The sequence below is a fragment of the Syngnathus leptorhynchus genome, chromosome 18 (genome assembly GCF_054491065.1).
Source record: "Syngnathus leptorhynchus isolate UIUO chromosome 18, UIUO_Slep, whole genome shotgun sequence".
Lineage (NCBI taxonomy): Eukaryota > Metazoa > Chordata > Actinopteri > Syngnathiformes > Syngnathidae > Syngnathus > Syngnathus leptorhynchus.
The window spans coordinates 2,385,154-2,412,794 of NC_141212.1; the positions used below are offsets into that span (position 1 = coordinate 2,385,154).

The following is a 27,641-nucleotide window of genomic DNA, read 5'->3' on the forward strand; positions in this document are numbered from 1 at the left end:
TCATTTTTGGCCACGATTTTTCCATAATGAAGTGGCCTGTTATTAGGTACACCTGAAAATGGCGGTGTACCTAATGGAGTGTCCGTGTGACGTCACAGATCAACCGGCCAATCGGAAAGTGGGGGTGAGGGCGGGTGTGGCACTTTTCACTTTCAGGTCAGCGTAATTTTCTTCTTCGTTTTGTTTTAGACGAGGTGGCACCAGCTTCAATGCGCATTATCGACACCTTCTGGTTGAAGTCATGAACTGAAAAAGAACGAATCACTTGTTCACTTTGGAGTACGTCTTTTCAAACGGAGTGGTATGCACTGATTGATTCCATGTGCTTTATTGAGTGTTTTTATGTGTGAAAACTGCTGATATGAGATTTTGATCAAAATAGTTCAAATTAAATAATGAATAAGCCACACTAGAGCAGTGTTCCCAAATCTTTATTGTGACATTTATTGTGTTTTACCAGGGGGGGGGGGGGCGACGTCAGTGCTTCCCCAGTCATGAACCTCACTGCACGTCACTGGTTCCTATTATGACAATATTTTTTTTATTCCCCATAAAGCACCTCTAGAGAGTTGGCAAGGTCATGCAAGTGTTTATGCTTGTTGTGTGTATTTTGCACTGCATAGTTTTCCATCTTATCCTATTCCTCATTCCTAAACTGCACGATGACCTTTGTTGTGCCACCTGCAGGCTGTATGCTTTAACCTTTCCGGCAGCGGCATTTGGAAAACAAGGCAAATCCTCAATGTGCTGCGTTTGTGCGACACGCAGTCAGTGACGGTTCATGACTGGGGAGGCATTAGCTTGAAAACCTAGTTTGAAACCCTAGAAAGAAAGTAGAGGGACACACACACACACACACACACACACACACGTAAACATGCAGATGGCTGCCTCTCCATCAAAGAGGTTTGCAGGACCATTCCATCCACTATTGCACTTGAATTATTCATCCCACATTAAAATGCACTAGGAGTAATGACAGGCAAGAGTGTGTTTTTGGGGGGGGCTTATTCTTTCCCAGGCTAAAACGCAGAGGTCATTATGAGTCATTTGTAGTCAATTTGCTGTGATCAAGTACGCTCCCGAGGAAGACAAAAACAGCCCATTTAGTGTGGCTGCATTCAGACAATCCACGTATGAGCACATCAAACGTTACGTCCCTTTTTGTCCATTTGGCTGGCCAGTAAGAGGAGGGAGAAAATAACTCGGATGGGAAAAAAAAAAAAAAAGCCTAATGCAGCTGAGATGAGCAACCGCAAGGACTTGAAGGAGAGGAAAGTTTGACGGCAGCCTGTGTTAAAAAAAAAAAGAAATGCAAAATAAATACATGTTTCTTTCTTACTACTCGAATTGAAGCAGACGCCATCCGTGGATAGCATTGGGAGCAGCACTTAGGAAAAGCAGGAAATGGGACTTAATATGATGGAAACAAGTGTGACAGACATAACGATTGTCTAACGCCCGCTGTGACCTTCCGTGTCACCGTGGAGGGCGGCCATTACTGTGCTGCCGGCGGCTAAAAACCAAAACAATAATTAGAAACCAGAGAATCAGTTTTAAAAAGCAGCACCTTTGTGACTTCAAGCATAGCTTTATTACATAGCCATAATTTCTCCAGACACGCAAACACACAAAGAATGAAAAGAGTGAAAGCGGAAATGCGGCATAAGTAAGCGAGATGGGAAAAACTACAGAGCAGCGTGTGGTCTTCGTTTTGGGTCCGCTGTCCGCTACATGTCGAGTCCTCGGAAGGGGGGGGGGGCTACCATGATACAAAGTCCTATAAAATGATCTTGTACAAAAACAAACATTATTGTTATTACTTTTTTTTTTTTTTTTTTGGTAGAAATCCTGCGTTAAAACAACAGCTTAGACGTTAGAAGCGAATTACATTGAGGCTTTTGAACCAAAAGCTTTGGCACGAGGAAAAAGACGGTACGATGAGTCAGCAAAGATGAATCCGAAATATACACACCAGTTCATAGTAAAAGTGTTTGGTGATGTCTACTCATCATCTTCTTGATATGATTATTATTATTATTTTTTTAATCCTCCAAATAATCCTAAAGAAACTAACGGGGAAGGGGCATATGGGGCTCACACAGAGGTTGGACGTCAACAAAAAAAACTACATCCTGTGTCACTGTGTGTGTGTGTGTGTGTGTGTACGTGTAAGAGAGTGACTGAGTGTGTGTGTGAGTCCACTTTGAGCATATAGAGTCCTTTTCACGTCCGGTCCGGTTCGGTTCGGTCCGGTCCAGCTGCCTTCACAAAGTGACCATCGCAGTGAGGTGACACTTCCCACTCAGCTAGCTTGATTTCCACAGGAAACATCTCTCTACATAACAAATCAATGGGGTCCCCTCCCAAAAAATTAAAAGACCGCCAATGAGGTCAGCCATGATGTCACCCAGCTCCAGTTTCCTTGTTGTCTTTTCACGCCATGGTTTCCTTTCCGGGGAGTCTCCTGTCGTTGAAGGTGTGCATGTTGATCACTTCCTCCGTCTTCACGATGACGGGCGGCTGCGGCTTCTGCTTGAGACGACGCTGGCACTTGAGAGACACTCGCAGCTCGTCCATCATGGCGCTGCAGAAGGATCTCTGCGCGGACAAACCAAAACGATGCTTCAAAGTTTGAAGTTGCAATAACAGTGTTCGCCGCTAGATGGGGTCAAGACCAAACAAATCCGCTATCTTAAAGGCTTAAACTAGATGCTACAGGTTATTTGATGACAAGAAATCCTTTCTATAAAAACGTCATTACGTCTGCTCGACCAGCCCTGCCGAGCCGTTAAACGCCTTTAAAATCACTTTGAGATGATGCCCAATCCAATTTCGATGTAGGAGTGTGACACGGAGGGGGCTTGGATAACAGGTAATTTTTCTTTCACTTATACACACAATTTGACTGCCGCATGAATGACATCTCACGGAAGAGGGTGATTATAGAAGAAGAAGAAAAGCCAGCGGAAGGAACAGGGGAAAGAAGAGGCGGATTTCAAAAAAACAAACAAAAAAGAAGCCATTGGTTTCATGTGACAGGTAGAGCGAAGAGAGCAGGTGGGAGGGGAGGCAAGTAAATGAACAAGCACCTCGCCGGCGTGGACGCTGTGGCATTTGAAATGATTCAAACACTGCGAGCCACTATCTTGATTAATGATGGCCGAGATGTGTGCGAGAACGTACGCCAAAACACAAACTAATCAGCTGCGGGAAAAACAAAACGCCGCAATGCAAACATTAGAAAAAAAAAAATCAAAGCTGCAATATGACAAGCTTACCTTCTCCAGCTGGGCGTTCTGCTTGGACTTGTACAGGACCTCCCCCACGGCCACAAAGACCGACAGCACCAGGCCGGCGGCTAGCACGATGAAGATCCCGCCGATGTTCTGCACCCCTAAGGCGCTGGCCTCTTTGCTCTCTTCCTCGGGGCAGCCGTTCCCTCGCCACCATTTCTCTTTCATCATGTGCAGCTTGCCCTCTTCCTGCAGCTGCAGAATAGCAATGGTGATCTTGTCCCTGTACGGAGAACCTGCGGGACGGAATTGACTTCGCATCATTTACTACTTTCCTATTGATGAAGTGAGCCGTCTCGTTACATATGGTCGCGCGCGAGAGGGGGTCCCACTAATCCTCATCTTCACACAGTGACTCCCGTGCAACCTCTGCATTCCCATTAAGCACGAGAAGTCGGCGAGAAAATATCCGCTGTTTGCACACACGTGTTAAACAGGGGCCCAGCTGGGTTGGAATATTACACGGCGGTGGGATTATATGTGTATATTCCAAGTGGGGTTTCGTTATTTGTGCTCGGTTGAATGGCGTGATGTGTGTGTGCGCGGGGTGACGGTATTAGCGACACAGTCGGAGCTACCGGGGTGATCAAAAGAGGAGTTATTGTCGCAGAGGAGCAGAGCCATCTTGCCGCCACTTGCACTAAATAATGACACACACACATCTCAGAGTGAGATTAATGCTCAGGGTAAGCTTGTTTCATTCATTTCTAAACGCTTTGAAAAGCGCGTTACATCTGTTTCTATTCCTGACTTGTAAATCCAAATAAAAAAGGGATCATTCATGTAATCACTTTATGAAACACAGGCAGGCTCATTTACATTTAGACGTATGGCAAAAAAAAAAAAAAAAAAAAGCAACGGTTGAAGGAGAAAAATACCTGAAGCAGGATTAAAAAAATAAATTAAAAAAAATAATCATTTGGTGGTGATGTGTGATGGGAATGTTTGCAAAAGCGTTCTTGCTGTGCTTAACAGTCTTCCCATCTGTTGTGGGCTCGCCACTGCAGGATGGGCTCTTTTTTTTTTTATTTTGCACTTTATTCTCAGTGTCATCCATCATTTTGTGTTATCATCCATCATCCTTTCATCTCTCAGACTCCATTTATTTGGACGCACAAAGGGCATCGGCAGACAATTACGCAGACGTTTTTTTTTTAAGGCCTACGCCAGTATTTGAGGTTTTCAAATCTTTACCTTTGTTTTGTCTACTTTATTTATGTTTCATAAAAGCTGCAGCAAAGGGGCTTTTTGTTTTCAGATAAAAACGGTTTCAAACCTGGGTTCCGTCAATTGTTCTTCAAGCATTCGCTTCATTTGAAGACGCGAGATGTATCGCAGACTCCTGATTGTTGCCCCTCCCCTTCCCTCTTTTCTCGCCACAAAACTCTCCGTCATATTTCAAATGATAAATGATGGCCTAACAAAGGAGGCCTCGGATAAATGCTAATAGGATGAGTCCTCAGAGACAAGGATAGAGAGCCGCAGCAAAAGTGCCACGCTTGACGCTACGTGCATTCATAACTACTTTACAGATGTTGAAAGGAGCCAGGCATCCATCACTCCCACGCAGCCGAGTTGCTACGTGTTAGCTTTGAGTCGATAGCGCTGCTTTTGGGGATGCAAATGGCTTATACTGTTCTGCAACAATCAGATTTTTTTTAGAGTGGGATAAGGCAATAGTAAATGAGGGGCGGAGCTAAGTGGTGCCCAAGAGGGGGTTCAAGGTCACCCTTGGGCACTCTCTGGCCACGCCCACATCGAGATGATTTTGTGACTTTGCCGTCGTTTTCACACGCTTGCAGTATTCTTAGAGCTTCTTAAAAACCTCCCGTCATATTGATTTAAAATCTACTTCTCTACTTTTCATTCAAATCCAAACGAACGAGCCGCGCCGAGCGGGGAAACAAAACCGGACTTTGATCTAAACGTATTAAACAGACAAGGACGTTCAAAGTCGAGGAGAAAAAAAAAAAAATCTTTTCTTTTGGGGAGTAGCTGCATTTAGTGATTAAAAGCTACATTTTTTTTTTTTTGATCACAGAGGAAACATTTGAGCGAGGGTAATCAGCTTTATTCGGAACCAGTGAGTCACGAACACTCTCAACGTGAGCGCCGAATGAATTAGTGGCGAGTAATAACTCCTGCAGCAGACGTCCTAATCACTGGTTTTTATGCATTTATCGGTGTAGCACTTATCGTGGAAATGAAGGATTTGAAATATAGCCGGTTATGTTTGATACGCCGCCGCCGCCGCGTGGTGGAAAAAAAAAAAAAGGCCCGATGTCCATCTCAAGGACGTCGGTGTAAAGCGTTGGCCGCGGCGGGGCGATACATCACCGCGCCGCCTCGGCTTTGTTACAATCACGGCATCTCTGCAGATCTATAAACCGGCACGAGGCAGATCCAGATGTGGACGGCCGGAATTAATCATCCGTATTTTGATGGCCTTCATATCGTCCGTGATGAATGTGGCCATTAGCTCCCCCCCCCCCCCCCACTCCCGTTGGCCTCGTGGCGGACCACTTTAACCTTTACTGCGACCGGGACAGAAATCAGCCGTGGCTTTCCACTCCGGCACCCTTGGGATACATTTAGCTACCCACCTGCTGCTTTGCATACATCACAACACGACGTGACAAAAAAAAGATGAGTGTCGCATAAAAAAGTTGAGATACTTTGAGAGTGTCTCATTTTTTTTTTTGTGACAGCCGCGAACGTAGATTAGAGCGAGCGGTCGGATTGGCGTCTGATTGTTTGCCGGCAAAGTGTTTTGTTGAGACGCTTTAACGCTCGGCTACGATTTACGCAACGTCGAGCGAGACTAGAGGTGAGGGGGAGGGGGGGCGCTCTGCAGTAAATTCACTTTGGAGCTGCTTTCTACAATTCTTCCCCTCGCAGTCGTCGCTCTTTGTGACATGAGAAATAAGCTAAATCGCACCATTAGGGGATCTTCGCCAACATTAAGGTTTTACTTCTCTGTCATTGAGGAAATATGGAAAGACGTAGTCAACCTTTTGAAGGCTCTCCATTTTCTCGGTTTAGAATGTTTAGAATTTCACAGAGTTAATTAGTCGCCACCTGTGCAGATACCAAATACCGATACCAGTAGTGTTTTGGATGCATAAAATAAAAGAATATATATAATGGAATAAACTATATAATAATAAAAATATATAATAAAATATATTTAAAAAAACAACAACAACCACGTGGCTTTTGATGCATAAAATAAAAAAAAATAAAACCAAATAAAATATATAATAAAAAAAATGTATATAATAAAATATAATGAAAAAAGAAAAAACCAACGACAGCTAGTTTAAAAGAAATAGCCGTATAGCATTTTCTTTAAAAGTGCATATTTCTATTTTACTATCCCGAATAGATGGATGAAGTGGCTCGGGAAAGGCAGGTCTGACTGGCTAAGCGGAAAAAACGAAATGGATGAAGAATCCATCCCGGACTGTTTTGAATTGCTGTGTATTGACGCCGATGTTGTTCTGAGCAAAATAACGCTGCCTGGAGTCACTTTAGCCCTTTTTCATAATGTCATGTTCTATCGACAGGAAAAAGTTGAGACGGAATCAATGGCGCCAAATATGATGCAGATCAATTCCACGTATGGAATTATTTTCCCGAGCCAAGCGTTCCTTACCCATTGGCGTCCCCACGCCGTAAGCTTTGGAGTCGATGAGGCCGCCGATCTGCGTGAGGTTGCAGTTACGCTGGGTGACAAACTCGATGGTGGTGGACTCCATGAGGAAGGCGTACTCGGAGGTGAGGGCGCGCTGGATGCCCTCCTCCACGTTTTTCACCATCACCGACTGCCTCCTGCTGTTCATGAACTCCCACATTTTATCGTAGGTGGAGATCTTTGTCTTCTGCGCGTGACCGACGGAGAGGAAAATCAATCTGGGTACAGAAGAGCAATTGTTTTTTTTTTTCCTTACCTTGAAAAATGTCATGGTGGCGCCATCCTCCACCACGCCGTAGAGGATCTTGGTTTGCTTGGCGAGGTCGTCGGCGGAGTCGATGGGCGACTCCATCCTCTCCACGGTGAGGAAGGCGGCCAGGTTGGCCGTGTAGGAGGAAATGATGATGAGGGTGAAGAACCACCAGATGCCTCCCACGATTCGCGTCGACAACGCCTTGGGCATGAGCTCGGAGCCTGAGGTGAGGGAGGCGGCGGGAGTTAAGATGCCCCAAATATACCCCCCCACCCCCACCCACTCATCCGCTATTCACATAACGACACACGAGATAACGCCGCTTGCTCGGAAAAAACAGTCAAGAACTCTCTTGAGATTTTTTTTTCCTCTCGGTTTTGTTTTGTTTTTCCACCCTTCATTCTATTCAGCCGATACGCCTGAGATGAAATCACTTGAAAAAAAAAAAAAGAAAATGCGCTGGGAAAAGATAATTGTTGGATCCCCCCCCACACAAGTGGGTGCTTTGAATAATGCAAAGTGGGGAAGGGGAGGGAGGGGGGAAATAAAAATAGCACAATTCCTGCAGACAGGTCGTTTCCATGCGTCGGATGCATTCGGCAGCAGAGTGTGGAGAAGTGACGGGCTGTTTGGGCCAGAGAGTCATGTACCCAAGGTAACCTCACGTCCTGACTCCACACCCCACTGGTCTCTAGGCGCTGATGGGCCGAGCACAAACAGAGAAGAGGACTATCACAGTGTTTTTTTTTTTTTTGGTGGGACACACCAGATGTCTTTTTCTCTGTCGCCGCCGGCTTAGATGCAAGAAAAAAAAAGAGCCCAACCCTAAGAGACAGTGGGATATCGAGAGCTCCACAGGCTGAGGTAACTACCTTGCTGCATGAGAGCCCCAACTCCAAACCAGAAACTATTGAGCAGCGTAAAATTGTTTTCCACCACATCCGAGTCGGGGTTGCACGGGTGCGGGTTGTACCACTCGTAGGGGCTAAACCTGGGAAAAAAAAGGGGAGAAAAAAACGTCAGTAACATCGCGATAGTCAAATTAGAGATAAATCAGATTAATAAGAGAATAAAGTCTTATTTTTACAAGGAAAAAGTCGGCGCTTTATGGGGATTAAGTCGTTATTTTTAACGAGACAAAGTCCAAACGTTATGAGAATAAAGTCGAAAATTAACGAGAGCTCAGGTGGGGGGGGAATAGAAGACATGTTACAAGCGCGTAAAAGACGGATAGTAGACAAACATAGTTAAGGATATAATTAAGTGACACCTTTGAGTTGAAAGAACTTTACGTGGCACTTTGAATGGCGTCGACAAATAAACATTTGTAGAAATACTCAAATACAAATATTTTTTTTCCATTCTGTTAAAATCCCCACTTTTTCCCCGATAACTTTTGTCTTATAAAAATACATCATCATTCATAGGAGGAGTTCTAAAAGTTTATTCCGGCAATAAAAAAAACTCTTGTAAAATACCTTTCCATAATGACTTTTCCCTCATAAAATTACAACTCTAATCTAGTTACGTTGCAGTGCGATAAATAAAGTGCTCGAGTGTGTGTGCGTGACACGCATCCAGCGCCGTGGGGTCAGAACTTGCGCCGAGACCAAATCATTCAGGCTTTCGCCGACATCAACTTATTGGCATTCTCAAATGGCTTCACTTTATAGTGAGAACGGATCAATAATGTGGAATAACACTGTCACTGGTGATAATGTCCAAGTGCGTGATGGTTTTAGGAGCTCATTTGGATTCCCTGACTCAGGAGCTGTTGTCTTCCGGACGGCGAGTGAGCTGGCTATTACTCACACACACACACAGATTCTAAATTTGAGCTCAGCCTTCTGCAGGGCTGCTTTGGCTGAGTGTCGGTGTCTCGGGGTCAGCCGTAGACGTCTCCTATTAATTCGTTTCGGTAAAAGTGGCGTGGCATTAGTGGGAGGTGAATGGGTGAGGGTTAATCATCAAGGAGCCGGTAGAGTTTGTGCTCAAGTGCTTGATACGTGGCTTACGCAAGGTTGAGGAGCCCTTCAGGCAAAAGTACAGCACTATATGTGCGTGTGTATATGCATATATATATAAAATAATGATAATTATAAATATATATAATATTACACATATATAATATAATATATATAGATACAATTACAGATATAAAATACAATATATATATATATATATATATATAATTACTCTTTTTATTAAATTTTTTTTTTTTAATATATTTATTTGGGATTTTTGGTTTGAAGGAACTACGGTGAATGATTGTCATTTAGGCGAGAGTCAGAAAAGTAGTGCTTTGGCGTCATTCTGCGACATCTCTAGGTCATGATCCACATTTCGCCACCTACAGGAAAGGAGCAGAACAGCGCCATTGGCACAGGACCGTTCCGCCTTGACAAGATTGCTTTTCGCTCCCACAATTTCCTTCACGTTCCCCTTGAAAAGCATCTTTTCGGAAACGGCCGCCCTCTGCGCGCTATCATTCTTCCTGTCAACGCCATCCCAGCTGCTGATTTGTACGAATGTCAATGCTCTCCGTCTCCTTGGAGGCGCAGTTAAGTGAAACCATCGAATGACCTCACCGCCATATATGTACATTTTTGCCCTGTGCTGGAATCAGCCAAATGAAATGCAAAGTCAGATGTAGCTGTAAATATAACGCACATCTGCAGCCCGCGGCTTTGCGTCGGTGAACGCGCGAACGCCGTGGTGGGTGTAAATCTGCGCAACGCGCTCTTGATTGGATTGGCTCGGTCGACGCCCGCGTGTTTATTCGCCGAGCGTCGGGCTCCTCTGTGTGACCTTTGCCTGAAGCCTCTCTATATTCCCGCAGGCTGTGTTCGCTAGGAAGAAGCGCGCGAGGAACACGCGGACATGAGGTCACCTCCGCGCAGCGTGCGCATGTCAAATTGCGCGCGGAATGCTAAAAGGATTCTCTCTCTCTGGCGGCCGCCTCCTCGCTCGCTCGCCCGCTGGCGCTTCCACAATAGCACGACGGGACTCCTTTTTTTAACTGTCCCCCGGATTCAATTACCTCGGGTAGCTTTATAGATCTGTTGACTCGCACTCAGGCCGAGTGAGGACTTAATGTTCGGGGTGTTAAATGGCCACTCAGTGGACTTTGAAAGACGCACGAGTCGCAACTAAAGATGCCATTTAAAATCATCCGCTCTCTTGGGCGGGATGACATTTTCTACCTTGAAAGGGACTTGTGATGTGAGAAAATATCATTTGTTGCTGTTAATAAAGAGAGAAATACGTTCAAGCGTAGACAGCTCTGGAAGGATCCGTTGGGAGAAGTGTGTTTGTCTCTCGCTTCAGATGGGATAACGCATTCAGGCAAGAAAAAAAGTGTGTGTGTGTGTGTTTGTGTGTGTGGGAAGTGCTTCAAAGATTTGAATCCCCAGCAGGAGACTGAAGTGTTCTGTGTTTTATTGTGCAAGACCACAATTTCACAAACTCCCAAACGGTTTATTTGCAAAAGACCGGAGAAGGACTGAGGCCGCACGGAAAAAAAGCCTATGTTGTGAGGATAAACGACGCTAGGAAAAAAGTCGGATGTTTACGTCACAAAATAAAAAAGTTGTAATGTTAGAAGAATATTTGGACCATGAGAAAATACCAGAAATCTTTTTCCCAGAATTTTTTTTCCCCAATGATTATTGTTGTATTAAGAGTAAAATGATATACCTGAGTAAAGTAAAAAAAAAAAAAGTGCAATACACTTGAGGACGATAACAAAAAAGATAAGATATATAAAAAAAAAAAGTCAAACTGTCCTATTTCTTTAAAAATGTTCGATTAATTTTATTCTTATCTTTATTTTGTTAAAGTTCCGACTTTTTATCTCCTAGCATTCTGTTGTTATTATTTCTGCAGCATTTTTTCTCCCCAAATCGCACCTTTATTCTTTTTTTCTTCCCTCCCCGCTCTCAGTAAAGCCCACAGCGCTTTCCTGGCAATGGCTTAAAGAAAACTTTTGCTTCTTTACTGGGGTTGGGATCCAAAAATGAAAGAACAGAACTTCACCTTTCATTTTAAAAACATTGTAGCAACTCCATTTGATATTTTTTCCCCGCTGTGATTTGCAATTAAAATCACGATGCATACACAATTAGATCAAAGCAATTTCACCAGATGAATATCAATATAATTGCATGCTCGTCACTTACCCGGCCACCGTTGCTAAATACGCGCTGAAATTTGCATATTCTGAACTAACTTAGGTGACAGTTGCTGTTTTTCCTCTGCTGTGATCATTTTGCCGGTAACATTTGGCCAAATGTGCCTTCAAACCCGGAGTGGGGGCGGAGCTTCATGTGCATTCCTCTGTGTGTTTTTGCAGGGTTAACTTTGTACAATGTCAGCAATTTATTTCGCTCTGATGAAGTGCTTTGCCTTGTTTTCACCCATTTACTGCCACGAGATCAGAGTCATCAGTTATTCGTGGTGATTTTTACCTTCAAAGCGTCTCCGTTAAAACTGTGCTTACTAAGCTAAATATTTTTAGCTTAAAGCGCTTATTTGTTTTGTGTGACTGTGAGATGACATAAAATACATCATTATTACAAATATTGTGGAGTGGTAGAAACCATAAAAGCTAGCGTCGAACACCATCGCCACCTACAGGTCTGGAGTGGAAGTGCATCATTTTTTGGGTTTTTTTTTTTTTTTGCATAATGCCGCTAACTGTGACATGTAGTGAGGTCAGAGGAAGGCAAACGTGTCATGTTACCTGGCTATGACAAACAGCACGCAACTGACACCCAAGCAAGCCAGCAGAATATACATCCAGATATCAGGTGAGAGCGGGTTTAGGAAGGAGAAGACCCCCGGGTTGGTGCCGTTGGGCTTGCGGTACAGGATACTTATCCCCAGCGTCATGAAGGGCTTGGAGAAGTCGATGACCTTCTCCCGCACGTAGGTGATGGCCAGGGGAGCCACCGCCAAGTCCACTTTCTGCAGAAAGAGCAAAGCGGATGAGGCCGGATCAAAATCCAACGTTGGCGAGTTGACCAAACGGCAGACTCACGTGGTCCATGAGCTCGCGCACCATGCCGTTCCACTGGCCCGTGCTCTCGTCCAGGGCGCCGTACTTGCCGTCTTCCACCAGCCGGACTTCGTATTGGAAGCCCAAGATTCCCGACAGTTCCCTCAGCAGGTCGATGCAATACCCTTCGAAGCGGTCGTTCCCGTACAGAGGTTTGTCCGACTTCTTAAACATGACGTATGGCTCTTCCTGTCCGTAAAGTGCAGAAAAGGTCAGCTTGTAAATATTTTGTATGGCTCTCACTGTTATTTATCGCCGATTTACTCTACCAGTATGGTGGATACGCGCAGAGATTTGTTAGCCAGTGAGTCGGTGATGTTGGACGTCCTGCTTTTGTGAGTCTCGGACATATTCAAACCGCTCGGAGGATCCCACGTGCCGATCTGTGGAGACGGTCACGGGGGTCCTGGAACTTTTCCGACACAGGCCGTATAATTCCAGCCAGTTCAACAGCAATAACGTACCTTTTCCAGGCCTTCCTCCTTCAGGCTGATAACGTCCAGGTCGAAATCCGTCCTCAGTCCGTTGGTCTTGTTGAAGAGAACGCGGCCGGTCAGGCCATCCCAGTGAGCCTATAAACATAATGTTGATAATGATAATGAAAATCCTCGGCCCGGGAGCGGGGCCGCTCCATCAAGCCCGAGCCGGCGTCTTTGCCCACAATATCAATCTAACCTCTAACCACCTCATTTTATTTCCGAATCATGCACCGCGCCCGAGCTCCCTCCTCTCGCCGTCTGCCGCAGTAATTTAGCGCGAGACGACCGAGCGGCTAAAAGGGAGACAACAGTGACGAGTTCATCACGCGTTCGTGCTTCGACTTGCACTTTGAAGCAACAGAGAGGATTTGATAGTGGAGGGGGGGGGGGGAGTGGAGTCCGCCGGTATTACCGACGGCACGTTGATGATCGTGAAAATTACCTGCAATGATACCATCCCCGGAATGAAAGAGCAGCAAGAACAAAGCAAGCAATCTGCTGACCCGAGCGAGAACCAAGACGCTTTGATGTGACGAAGAAAGAAAAGGCTATAATGGAGATGTTTAAGATGTATTCACGGGTTGTTCTCGGCACAAAATGAGAGTCTTAAAAATCAGCCGTTCCGCGCGCTAGCCCGGCCGCTCATCAAAGTAACGCGGCTCGGCGGCCGCCGGGGTCAAAGGTGGACGCCGCGCTACGCTACCTCTTTGATGAGCCCGATGAAGCGCCCTCCGAAGCGCCACGGCTTGTGGCGATTGCACTGCAGGGAGCTGACGGTGATCTGCGGCGACTGCTGGACCGCCACCGCCACCACGTGCACGGCGTCGTACATCAGGGCCGCGTCCGTCTGTCGGAAAGGACGATGATGTCACAAGCGCGTACGTTCCGAAAGGGGAAAGGTCATTATTGATCGTCAGCCTCCAACTAGCGTATCCATTCACAAAAAGCAAAACAAATTGACGACGAACTACTCTCGCATTTCAATAAATATATACTCTCACATATTCCGTTAATGGCTTTTCCAACAAAAGGCGTGCAACATGGCTTCTAATTCGGCGCTCGATATAATCGCCCTTTTTTTTTTTCACGTCTATTACGGGAATGGGGAGGAAAGTATTAAAAAAATAGCAAATGATCCGATTGGAGCACTTTCAGGACACTTGGTTAAGTATGCTCAATACTGTACAACAGCTACACAATGCGTCATAATTGAATTGAAAAAAAAAAAAAGATTTTCCCTTTCTATAAAGGCACCATTTGATTGACAGAGTCCCTGCTTAAGCCACACAAGTTCTGAAAGATGTGGCTCATTAAAGTCAACGCCTCAGAGGGACAAAAAGGCAGCAATGTGTTCATCAGTCTGGGACTTTACTGCTCCCTGGTGTCTCTTAGTCCATTGTTAATTATTTAAAACAGTTCTGCACGTCGCCCACGTGTTTTAAACGTGCGCATCCGTCGTTTCGCCGACCCGGCCTCCCCGCCGCCCGTCTTTGAAGAAGAGCGATTCCTCAACGCATCGGTTCGTGATGGAAGAGCGAAAGAGGGCCGGGCGGGGATCAAGGGAGCAAACGTGAAATGATGGCTTACATCTCTGGCAGATTGCCTCCCATTTCAAAACAATCCAAGTGTGATCTGGATATTTGTTTTCAGCGCCAAGCGCCGCTGCCGAGTGCTCTTTTAAGTGCTTTAAGTGAAACCAATCTCCAACCAATGGGGATGCTCGGGACAGGGGGGGGGGGTCATACGGGATGACAGGCTCTTGTGTCGGCTCACATACGGAATCGGATAATCGACAAACATCGACATGTTTCTTCATTTGTATTGAAGAAAAAACAAAACAAAAAAGTATATATAAAATAATAATAAATAAATGACAATAAATACAAATAAACTATGAAACTCTGCCTAACAACAGTGGTTGGTATCGTATGAATTTTTCGACACAAAAAAAAAAAAAGCAAGCACATATGTGAGAATCAAAACAAATTGTCGCCACATAAGAGGTGCGAGCGCCACATGCACACACACACACACACACACACACACACACACACACACACACACACACACACACACACACACACACACACACACACACGCACACGCACACGCACACGCACACACACACACGTCTACTCGGCGACAAAAGCCGAGTCTCTGAAGACACGCTTCATTTACCCAAGGTGCATCCCCGGCTTCCTCGTTTGGAACAGGAGGAGCGAAAACGCCGCTGTGTGAACATTTACACCAAATATATTCCTTCTTGCTCTCTCAGTATTCACGCCATCCATCCACCTGTGCATAATTCCATAATTCTTCTGATAATGTCGCACTCTGAAAAATGACATCCCTCTTTCTCATTTCACCTCCACACACACACAAAAGCTCACTAGCAGGTCCAGTGATGGACGGCAAGTGCATCTGCAGTGGTTTCTACATATCATATACATCTGGTTAGCCTTAATGAGATGAAGCCTGACCTGTTATTCGCTATGCATCAGTGCTCTGCAGCTGTCATCCACATAGCAGCAGCAGCAATACACACATGCAACAACACACACACACGTACACAAACGGCAAGCATCAGCGTCACAGTCTGCCACCGCGAAGGAAGCTGGCTGTTTCCTCGCTCCACAGACGGGCCCCCGTGGGACTTGATGATTTACTAGACGAGTGGGCTAATTATTCATTTCATTAGCAAGTTCATATGCATGTGCGTCGCTCCACTAAGCACTGGATGCAGGCATTTAATTCACAAATGCCGCTGTGGCTTTTTTTCAAATGTATGATTTACAAGCGGTGTTTGTCAAGATGGGTTTTCTGTGGCAAAAGAAAAGTTGCATTGATGAATGCAAGAAAGTGTGAAGCTAGAATGTGGTGTTTACATGCTGAGAGATGTCTGCGCACAATCACAATTTGGCAAGAATACCGACTCCCGCGGTGGAGCTAATCAGACTCCTGCACATGTTCGACTCCTTAGCGAATCGAATGAGTGAATTAACGAGAGATTAAAATGCTCAAAATATAATATTACTATTAACATTTTATGCTATGTGTTGCTCAAATTTTAAATACATTAATTCATGTACACTGGTTTGTTTGATCACTTTGTCATAAAGTAAGCTAATTCTGATTCTTGAGTCGAAAAAAAAAAAAAGGTAACGCAAAAGCAAAATGTTTCATATTACTTTTATACGTAAACAAAGCTACGTTAGCTGTAGTAATGAATTTTTTTTCGGTATTGCTAAGATCACATCAAATTCAATTAGCAACGCTAACTGTTGGGTAATAGTTTGTAATGCGAGATCAGATCAAATACAATTAGCAAAGCTAAGCTAATAGTTTCTAATGCCATGTGTACAAAGAACAGACTAAAAAGCCTGCAGTTGTCTTAACGTAATAAAATAAGAAAAGATAAGCTAACTACTGGCCCGTAGTTTGTTAAGCTGCATGAAAAAAAATAAAATAAAAAGCATATTCTGTACAGTTTGTAGTCGTGTTCACATTACTCCAAACATCGAGCCTCATCGTTTGTTGTTTTTTTGTTGGCCGGCTTCCATTATCGATGTAGCCATTCAGCCGTTGAATGTCGTACTGTGCGTGACTCACATTTGCCCGTAAAAGTGAGTTGCTGCATTTGCAAGCGCTGCAAAGCAATGAAAGAAAAAAGCTGAAATGTGAGAAAAACAAGTGATTTATAAGCCATATTGTGGCTCTTTCAGCTTTCCAAGCGGCCCACTTGTCAGATGATTTAGGTAAGTAATGCAGCATCATGCAGTTTCATCTCGACTTCTTTCCTGTCTTCTTTTTATCTACCATCCTTCTCATTACGTGAACAAAGGGGCGTTGTCATTATCGCCACTGACATTTCGTTTTTTTACATTTTGCATTCAAAGCAGCGTGGCAGCCTTTTTAGTTATTTATGCGGGGTTTTTTTTTTGTCACAGGAAAATAAAACTTTTGCCACGGAGGAGCCGTGGGTAATATATCTAGCGACGGCGCCGAATTTATGTGAGAGCACATTCACGGTTCCACTCGAGATGTAAGCACACTTGAAAGTGTTTAAAGCAGCGCGGAATCCTGCCGAGTTCTCCGTCTAAGGAGAGGCTCATGTGGGGATAGAGGGAAGAGAAATATGATTATTTGGTCGACAGGCAATACATACATACACAAGTTTCCTCCTGACACTTTACATGCATTTTTCTTTGATTGATTCCCACGTCGCTTTCCCTGTAACTTTCCCCCCGGCAGCCGAAACAAACTTTTCTAATTTGATCTGGTCGTTAAAGTCGATCTTTCAAGTGACAGCTGGCTGTCCGCTTTTGGCCAATTAGCAGCACGCCAGCGCTTATCAAAACACGGTTTGACACGAGGACCTTTTTTTTTTTTTTTTATCACCTTGCCTGCGGGCCGTTTTAACTCGAAGGCTACGGAGACGAGTGGCTAGCCTTGAAAAGAAGCCAATTTGGATATTTATGTTTTCCCGCGAGTTACACGTGAGAAATTCTTTGTGGCGAAAAAGTCTGAATACATTTAAGCGATCATGGAAATTTTGCATTAATTGCTAGTTAGCGTTACTTAATTGTGCTTTCAATTAAACCTTTCAAAATAAAACCCAAAAGGCCAAAAATATTGACAGCTGTTTTTTTTGGGGGGGCTAGTTATCTCGTCCTTCCTTCTTCTTCTCTGTGTGATGTTTTCTTGTGATAATGCTCGATATTCTGCGCAGCGTGACGTGGGCGCTTGTTTTTATGAGGAGGTGGATGGGAGGGCTGGCTCCATCGGTGATGATGGCTTGTCACGACCGCCGCCACTCCCCCTTCCCCTCCCCCCCCCCCCCTCCCAAGGCCAGGCAATATTCCTGAGCATGAGTGTGACCGTGACACACATGCCCCCCCGTTTCAACTCATGCGCGACGCCACAGAAAATCACAAACCTATATCTTGTGCATACACAAATAAAAAAAAAAAGAACTGTTGTTGACTAATATGGATTCTTGATTTTGATATTTTCTTCGTCTTCAGAGCAGATCAGGGGAAATTATTTGTCATAAAATGAATAACTAGTAGTGCATTACAAGCTAGCGCAACCGTGGAAACGATTCAATATGATTCCGTTATTGAGGCTTTCTGATATTATATAAGACACCGGGACACCGGGCAATTTTCCTTAGACTGCGTCTTCCTGCCTCTTCTCCCCCACAAAAAGGCTTCTATAGGCCGATGGAGCGTCGGCGCTAATGATGTTGATGCTGTGCCAAGCCCAGCTGGCGGTGCCCGGCACAGGGCATCGAGTGTCTGCTCTCCACAGTCGTCGTCTTTAAAAAGCTTCTCGCTCTCCTCGGGAACAAAATCCTCAGGCAACTTTAACCTCACTAAATGGAAGCAACATTGTTTTCTGCAAATGAAACCAAAACGTTGACTCAGGTGACACTTTGTGTATTGCATTTTTGCCAAATAAGGCTCACCGTGGAATGTTTGCTGACTTGGCTGACAGGGCGCAATATATGATAAGCTTACACGCCGACTGATAACAGTGCTGAGCTGTCAGTCAAGCCCCCCCGCTTCTTAATGGTTGCCGAAATGATATTAGGTGTGGATGCTTCACGCAAGCGCACCCGCTGCCGTGTAAAACTTCATTTAGGCTGCAAAGCTTTGAACAAATAAAATAAATCCACCACCCCTCAAATGCTGAATCTAATATCCAGTAAATCCTATTTGTGCATCGATTTATTTCAGGCAGAATTGCAGAATATGTCTTCCGCTGACCAGAAAGGACTAAGCTCGAAATGTGTGAATAGGTGCTCGGTGTAGTGCCGCCATAAAATGGAATACGACTTTAGAGCGAAAACAAAACGAGTGCGATTCGTATCCAGATGAGCCGAGAGACTGCGAATAAATTATTTGCCTAGCAGGAATGCAAATGATGGCCATGCCAAGTCTTTAACAAATAATAATGATGGGGGAAAAAAAAAAATCTCCCAGCTAAGTGCACATAAATCGAGATGCATCTCGAGCATGAAAGAACTGAGTGCCCAATAAAAAAGGGAGGGAGGGCGGGGGGGGACGGTGAACGTATGTTGCAGACTTGGTGCAATGGGACATCACGAGTGCATGCATCGTTTCCCGAGGATCCCTTGAAAGCAGGAAGCAATTTGTTTCCTATGGAGGCACACGCAATGACCGAGGGAGGCAGATGCATGACTACATGGAATCGTGTTTACGCAAATCTGCTTGGCTGTAAACGGCGCCATATCCTTGCAAGCCACAAGTGAAACAAGCACATTTAGCATGTCCGCAAGCTCGCTGACAGTTTACAATTTGACGCTTCCAGACCTGCTATCAAATAAATATAACATATAAAAAATAATATATATATATATATATGAAAAATATGCATAAATGAATAATTATAAATAAAAATGATAAAAGTGCATATTTCTATCAAATAACAACAGTGACACCACGCAAGCTCACATTGCCATTTCCACTCTAATTCAGCCAGCCCGTTAAGCATGGGCACGATCCATCGACCATAGTTCTAGTTTAACAGCGTCCCATAGGAAGCGAGACCCCATCATGTCATATTTATTATTCAAATAACTGATCTCAATTAATGAGCCAGTCATTATAACGAGCTATTACACCAGAATTTCCTATTGTGCAGATGACACCGGAGAACGTCGAGCCCGATGGGTAATTATAGCTCAATGAAACCGACATAAGTGCAATGATGCAGATGAAGAAAATGGTTGGGCTTTAATCCTTGGCGAGGCACACATCTGGGAATCATTTTTTTTATTTTTTTTCCTCCGCTCGCCTTCAATTAAATCCGAGTATGTTCTGAGCTGAGTGAAGGGGGATTTAGAAATGGGGAAAAAAAAAATCCGAATCTTATTAGCTAAAGGCAACAATTATAGGCGGGCGAGAAAATAATTATCAGAATGGATCCATCCATACGTCCATCCGCAGCTTGTGGGTCTTTAATGAAGTTTAATTCACATTTGATTGGCTTCTCCCTCGGGGGATGCTTGGGAAAAAGAAAAAAAAAAAATCCACAAATGAAGCGGACTAATCAGTATCTTAGGTCCAAAGAGACTTTGCTTGTTCATAGCTGCAGGGGCAAAGAAGGGCTTCTCATTATGCAGCCTTCTCTGACACAACACTCGGCCTCACCCAAGGCGCAGAGTGTCACTGAGATTATACACCTCTCTGCATTCATGTCAGCCAAACGGCGGAAAAAATAAATAAAAAGCAAAACACACAACCAACACGTGCCTTTTAACGCTAGCGATGCCCCCCCCCCCCCCATTAACAACTCCCCTCTCCTCGCAGTCAATCAATCCTGGAAAAACCACAAGGTGACGCAGACGCCGGTTGCCATGGCAACCATCGCTATACAACTGTTGCCTGCCTCTTGGAGCCAGGCTTGAATACGAACAAGGCATGAGGGAAAGGAAATAAAAGGCTTGGAGGGACAAGGGTGAAAGGTCACACAGCAGCCACCGCCCCCCCAGCTTTTAATTAAACGATACTCTCCGAGCTGGCTTCAGGGTACATTTGATAAATAATAATACAAAGTCTACAAATGAGGAACTAAAAAATTCAAAACATGATTATTACATGTCGCGCCCCCTCCGCCCCACCTCAGCAAGCCCCATTTATTATACCATTAAAAGTAGCTTTTTATATTCCACCCTCTTATCTCTGTTGTCACTCATTATAAAGGGTCGAACACTCTAAAGAATAAAATACGTGAGCGGAGAGCGGCGGGATTTATAAATAGTCCGCACTAATGAAATAGTCTATCGAGAGCCTCTGGACTTATGATTATTTAAAAGAGCCCCACCGAGCCCAATGTCTTCAGAGATATGCCAATATGTGGCAGAGAAGCTGACAAATGATTCAAGCAAATGCTAATTTAGCGGCTCGACGTTCTCTACTTTCAGTATAGGCATTTAATTCAGGGAGAATTATGAAATATTCATGACGGATATGCATCCTCTGCCTATGGATTAGCGCAAATGTGCAAGTTGATTATGATTGTTAAAAAAAAAAAAAATGAGTGAATGTGAGTTGAAAAACAAAAAGTGAGTATTATCTTAGTAGCCAAGAAAAAAAAGGAGTAATTTAGTGAACCACTTTGACCCGGCAACAATCAAGCACCTGCATCTTTAATGTTTGTTTACGACCTAAAATAACAACAGTGGGATAAGACGTTTGACCTTTTCGGGTTCCTCGAGGTTCCGTCTTCAATGGCTGTGATCTTAAATATGCCAAGATGAAGGGCAGAGCCGCTGAAAGCCGCACGCGCTTTGAAATCGACTGTTTCCGACAACAAACGCCAAAAGAAGGACCTTGATTGTTCCCGACCGGCTCCGTATCCTCTTTTTCACTTTCAAACCACCTTATCCCACACGGACTTGGAAAGCATCCCAAAAAAACAAGGCTGTAATTTACATCCAACTCTCTCTCTCTCTCTGTTCCCGCGTGAACATTGACAGATTGTCATATTTTGGCCTGGCTCCCAGAGGAGGGATGAGAGAAGCAGGAGGGCAGATAAATGCCTATTACCATTCACACCGGCTCATTACTGAGCATTTAAAACCCAGCGGCACCGACACAAAGCTCGACTGCTGAGAACCGTCAGGCAGCGTAAACACCGTAAACCACAGAAGATCAAACTTTATGAAGATGTGTAAAAATATGCACAGGCCGTGAGGTTATTAGCCGAATTGGCGTTCAACTGGTAAAAAAAAAAAGTCAAACAAATACAAATAGAAAAGAATACAAATAAAATAAGAAATACAAATTGAAAAACAAAAAGAAGTTTTGGGCCTACCGTCATGAATCCATCCAGTAGGCCCGAGTCCGGTTTGGGCGGAGCTTGTAGCCGCTCCATGGACCACTTTTCGATAATGGATGACACCTGAGAGTTTTCAGTGTTGAGGATGCGAAAGCCGGTCATATTCACGCCGCTGAAACGGTACGGCTCCATATCCAGGGCGAAAAGGTCCTGGAAGGGCAAAAAGTTCATTATCAAAAAAGCAAAAAAAAGTAAAGAACACCAAAAGTACAGTTGAAGGTTTTCCCATTATCATGTTAGCTCTCGCTGAGGCAGTAGCTTTTTTTTTTTTTTCAAGGTTACAGGTAGGCGTTTTGGTGCCTTGCCATTTATCACACAAACACACACGTAGAAGGACGACCCAAATGTCCCGTATCCTGGCATTCCAAGCGCCGTCCGGAAACGGAGCGCCGGTGTCACAGTTTGCTGCCTGAACCTGAACGCAGCACGCAATTTTGGCGAGCCACCAACAAACAGTATCGCCGGCTTCCAATCGGACACAATGAGAAAGTCGCTTGACAAAATATTGACAAAAGTATTGGGACGCAACCATAAAGAAAAACAACCCACATTGAATAATACGCCACGCGTCCCAAAACTTTTGGCCGTATCCCGTAATCACCAATCATCTCCTGATGAGGTTAGCCGTGCTGTGTCACATGTCATTTCCAGGTCGGTCTTGTTTAACACCCAGGTAACAAGAGTGTCACATGTTTATTAGGGCCATAATGGACCTAATAGCTGACAGTACCATCTTGTCAGGGCGATTAGACCTCCTCCTCTCGCTCGAGTTCAGCCAAGATGTGCCTTGTTTCATCCACGGCTATCTTTGTAGAAGCTTGATCAAACAACCACGCTGTCAGAAGCGAACAAAAATATTTTCCAAATCGCTTCTTTCTTCCTCTCGAGATTCCGGGATGGCGAATTTGAGTGCAAAAGGTTGGCCGGGGATTGAGGGTGAAAAAAAAAAATCAATTGAAGTTGAATGTGCTGGAAAAATTCAAAAGGGGTGTATTTATAGTTAGCTGCCTGCGTTGGGAAAGTTCAACCTTGTCAATCACAACAAAGTCAGGTGATAGTTGAAATAATGGGGAGTTTGTTTTTTGAACCGGCGCTCGGATGAGTTATTCTCAGAAACCAAAAGACGCACGCAGCAGGTAAGCAGATGGAAATTGGACAAGCAATTCGACTAATGGAACAGAACAAAAATAACAACAACACATCGTTTAATCACGGCTATATAAAAGAAAATGTCAGTTGACTCACCAAGGTGGTAAAAATATAATGATAGTACTCCGTCATCATCCCCATGGCCAGAGCCTACAGATCAGAAAGATTTTTTTTTAATTCAATCTGCAATTACATGCCAAATCCAACCCCCCCCCCCAAAAAAAACAAAAAAAATTGAGGATGGATGATTTAAGAATACCATTACGTCTCTTTATTCAAAGAAATGCACTTATTTTGTTACTAACTAAATCTGACATTCAGAAGGATGGAATGAAAAACAGATTAAAATGAGAGAAGGCATATGATCTTTAAAAGCATCATATTGTTTACTTACAGCCGCAGCTCCTTTCTCATTGCCAATTTTGAAAACTGACATTTTCGGTGAGCTCATAAACAAGTCTGCCTTTTTTAAAAATTTTTTTTTTACATTTCATCAATCATATTTGTTTTGGATACACTGTCAGAAATTAGGGTGGCAGTCGTGGTGCAATTTTAGTGCCTCAAGGCGCCATCTTAAGTACCCCACAGGTTTAATTTCTGGGACTGGTTCATTTTTAAGATTCTAAAAGTTGGTGATAAATTCAGAGCTTTGTCGTCATTTCAAATATGTGTTGGCTCGTCATCGCTTGACGTACTTTAATAAACCATGTCCGTTCGTTCATCGGCTTCGGCGTCTGTCAACTTGTCCGTAGAAATATGATGTCAATTATTGTTTACTAGCGAACATTACAACTCACAACTGTTGGGGGAGCCCCGGAGCAAAAAAAAAAAATAAAAAAATGTTCCTAACCGCTGCTTTAATTCTTCGATAAATAATCATTCTTGTTGTTTCCAGTCGAGACGCCGCTGTAAAGGCAATTGGGTCGACAATATGCTGCCGGGACGAGGTCCATTCATCAAGAAGCCCCGCGGTTCTCGTAAAGAATGTGCCCCTATTAAACGAATTTAGCATGCATGTGAGTGAGATTAGATATTCTAATTAAAACCCTCTATTGTGCCATGAAGACGGGCGGCTTCGTTGCTAAGATCTCATATTTCATAAAGCGATTACACATGCACGGGGCAGAGACTCCATCTGAATCATTTGCATCCGTTTTTTTTTTTTTCATAACAGGAACTGATTCAGGACTTTATAAAAAATGAAAAACTGAGCGGCAACATGGGTGACATATCGTCTTCTCCCTTTGTTGACGATTTGTTTTGTCTGACGATCGGTAATAATATGACATAAAATAAGAAAGTGCCTCCGCAGTTCTATTTTGAAGCTCATTTCCCCTAGGAAGAGGTTTTTTTTTTTTTTTTTACAAAAGAAAACATGATGACAACTGTCCCCCCCCCTTTCCATTATGTAAATTTCATATTTAATTGGATTCAAAAATCAGCTGGATAAAATGTCCGCTTCTTCCCTCTGGCTGCTGAATCTTAACGAAGCACTCGTACCTGTTTTAATATCCAGGCAGCCATCTCGTGGCCGCAATCGAAGATGACGTGGAATTCTTTTGCTTTCTTCATCTCTTTGAGAAGCGGCTTGGCGTCCTTGGTCTCCGTGGGCAGCTGTCGGATCTTCAAACGAATGTTGTATCGTGACGGCGCCTTGATCAGCTCCTGCAGTCGAATGAGTCCTGGACAAAGGAGACGCAACAACGCCGGAGCGTTTTAAAAAGACGCCATTGTATGCGCGTTGTTTGATATGCCGCCATTTCGAAGTGATCGCAAAGAATGCCGTCAAATCGTCATATACTCCTCGCTCGATTGCGCCATTCCCTAATCCACACTATTGATCCTCCTCCTCCATACTTGAAGAACAAAAACACCAGTACGGGCCTATCGAGAAAATTCCACACAGAGTCAGAAAAGAAAATTACAAGTTTGATTAGTCGGGTTGTGTTTGTCTAGCCGCCACCTTTGTCATCCTCACCTTTTCTAGTCCGGGACCACACGCTCGGGTCGAAAGCTTTTCTGAGATGAGATGACAATGAGTTTCCCCCCGGTGAGAAGAACTCCAGAGTTCAGTGATGAAAGCGCTCGGACTGATGGGAGAGATGATTACTTGTCATGGTTATAAAAATGGATGGAGGGCCGAGGGTATTTTGAGAAGTGGCGAGAGATAGGATTTTCTTCTTTTTTCTTTTTCTTTATGGAACCACTTTAAGATAGCTGAGCCTATTTCTTATGTTGAAATGAACTGCTGTGTGAGCACTTTAATGGGGTCCCAGGGAGTGAGTCTGGATTTTCTGGATGGGGTGTGAAATAGCAACATGGATGTCTTGTTGTGAAAAATAAAACCACGGTACGAAAGCTCTCCCGGGGGGGGGGAATCGTACTCCACGACTCTTGCGTCATCGTCCGAGATGCCGTTTTTCTGGATTACCTAGACCCGGATGGTCGAGAATCGGTCCAGACAAAAGTCTGCTGTATTGTTCGTACTGTCACTCTGGGAGGTGTTAAGCTTTAAAAAAAAAAAAAAAAAGTCTGTCAAGGGAGCTGAACGTTTGCGAAACACTGTCAGTGTAGATATTTGTGGGTTGGAGCTAATGCCTTCAGACATTCCCCCTGGATCTTCTAACGGCTGTGTGTGAATATTTTATCCCCTCCGATAGTCTTTCCCGCCAGCCGTCAGATAGGCTCCAAATCACTAGCTAAGGGCTCTGAAGCATGAAGTTGTGTGATTTGTGAGCCCGGGGCCAGGTGGAGGTGGTGGCGATGGAAAAAAAAAAAAAGGGGAGGGGCGGGGCCAACACAGCTGTCACACTTTTCAAGGCGTCAGGTGTGTTGGACGCAAGGCCGAAATCCGGGAGTCTCCGAGCGAAATATTCACCTTTGGCTTTCACACTGTGACGATTTGCCGGACAACATGCTGAGCTCCCCGGGTAGCGTGTGTGCGGAGGTCAAGATGAACGCGGCCATATCGTCCCAGGTTAACGCGCAAAAGGGCTAGCATGCTGCGCTATGACATACAAGCACATTCAGCTTATGTCATCCGACAATATGGATTCAAATACTTTCCAGTTGGCTGCCGAGATCTTTTCGGGTTGAATGTTTTGGAATCGAGAGAAGAAAGGAAAAGAATGGTTCTATCCCCAAATAGCAAGGACAGAAAATAGGCCTTCTTGCACGACACCCCATCATTTAGGAAATTGCTTTTTTTTTTTTGGGTGCAGTTCTGCACTGATCAAAAGCGTACGTGCCGCCGCGGCAGGAAGGATCCGGAGCGGCCCTCGTTAGACGACCGACCGCTGTCAACGTGGTCATGTGACTCATCCGAGCCAACTGGCCAAATTAAACGTGCGACTAGAATCGTATTTTTCATTCACTTGATTTAGCGACGCGGGCTTTTAGATATTAATAAAGCTTTTTTTTTTTTTGGATCATTTTCCCACCGTGTCACTCGTCAAAGCTCCTCATAACTTGCTCTATTTTCCTTGCATTAAGCTGCCATCTCGGCCCAAAAGCTCGTAAATTGTGTACTATTTGAATGCCTTCGCTGGGGCAATTACCTTTTAGGCCATAAAGATATCAAGAGGCTAAAATACAACTGCTCGCTTAAAAGGAACATTATGAGACCCTTCACAAAGCGTACGGGGAAAAACAAAATGGAGATCAAGTGTCTGTGTGTGTGTGTTATTAATGGCGGCTGTCAGAGCACACATAGCACAGCACGCCATTGCATTAATCCAAAGAGACACTGGGTCATTCTGGGTAATGTGGTCCTCCTTCTGTTCTTTCTTTCTTTTTCTTTTTTTTTTTAAGCTCTGTGCTCCTACCTCCGTCTTTGCAAGGAAAGACTGACATGAGCTGCACCCGGAGGAGCGAACCAGAACAGTAAACTATTGATTTTTGAATTAGCCTGACAGGTTGCAAAGCACTCGCCCAACACCGAGTGTCTCTTTTGTAGATTCCATTTGGTGCCTCTCTCGCGACTAACGACAAAAAGATTAGCACTTTTAAGCATCATCAACAACAACAACTACCTCTTGTGACTTTTACCGGCTTTTTTTTGGGTTTGAAAGGAAAGGAGAAACGGAGCAGCGGCCGTTTACCTGTACCTGTGCTGTCGTCGTAGACCACGGTGACGGTTCTCCACTTGAAGAAGTGAACCAGGTCCAGAATGGCTCGGCTGAGGGACGAGAAGTCCGGGTAGAGGCTGACATAGTAGGAATCCCTGTTGTCCGACACCTGGTGTTTCCATTTGGTCTGGACGTGGGGTACTCCCAGAGCATTGCAGATGGACTGGACCGCGTTGGCCGACGAGCTGTGCGACGGTCCGAATATGGCCGCCACCCCGAGGGACAGCTGGTCACATGCTGGGTGAAGACGAGAGAAAGCCAGAAGGCAAAAAATAAAAAAAATGAGAGCCAATAACACTGCTGAATTATTTTTTTTTTCCCAATAGAGTCCTCCTGCCTAACTGACCTTTACGGGAGGCCTCGAAGCTGTCAAAGATGTTTATTCTCTGGATGTCGTAGGTCAGCGTGGTGTTGGGGAGCAACGTGCGGTTCCTGTTGATTGTGTTCAAGGCAAATTTGAAGGCGAGTTCCTCGGCTCCCGAGGGGCCGCTCTCGATGGATTCGAATATTCCCCCTGCGGGCGGACAAACGGACTTAAAACAAAACACACAAACGTCTGAATTCAATTTCTAGGATTTTCCCTACGAGAACAAATTGAGATGGATACTTGAAATAGCGCGTGAAGGTGCCGAGCGGGACGTTGACAGGAGACATAAGCGCATTTGGTTACCAGCGAGTGCTTTTCGAGTATAATTAATAGCGTGCGGATGAAAGGTTGAGTT

The 27,641-nt window shown here is 44.5% G+C and overlaps 1 protein-coding gene across 1 annotated transcript; it reads right to left on the bottom strand.

Moving 5' to 3' along the window:
- Positions 1-1,550: 1,550 nt before the first annotated feature.
- LOC147042316 (glutamate receptor ionotropic, kainate 2) lies at positions 1,551-27,573 on the bottom strand. The gene is made up of 16 exons (XM_085938287.1): positions 27,505-27,573; positions 27,266-27,452; positions 26,893-27,156; positions 24,293-24,474; positions 22,889-22,942; positions 21,620-21,793; positions 13,482-13,625; positions 12,764-12,871; positions 12,569-12,682; positions 12,282-12,488; positions 11,985-12,208; positions 8,116-8,234; positions 7,247-7,464; positions 6,952-7,177; positions 3,282-3,532; positions 1,551-2,601 (listed from the first exon to the last, which is right to left on the bottom strand). Exons 1-16 carry the CDS (start codon positions 27,571-27,573, stop codon positions 2,437-2,439), a joined length of 2,706 nt encoding a protein of 901 aa, XP_085794413.1. The 3' UTR covers positions 1,551-2,436.
- Between the last annotated feature and the right edge of the window lie 68 nt (positions 27,574-27,641).

Excerpts from the sequence above, each read along its gene's own strand:
- LOC147042316 (XM_085938287.1), bottom strand. The coding sequence starts at position 27,573 with ATGTCTCCTGTCAACGTCCCGCTCGGCACCTTCACGCGCTATTTCAAG. Across the intron at positions 27,453-27,504 it reads ATCCATCTCAATTTGTTCTC|TCCGTTTGTCCGCCCGCAGG; the intron begins GTAGGGAAAATC and ends TTTTGTTTTAAG. Across the intron at positions 7,465-8,115 it reads TGGGGCTCTCATGCAGCAAG|GCTCCGAGCTCATGCCCAAG; the intron begins GTAGTTACCTCA and ends CCCTCACCTCAG.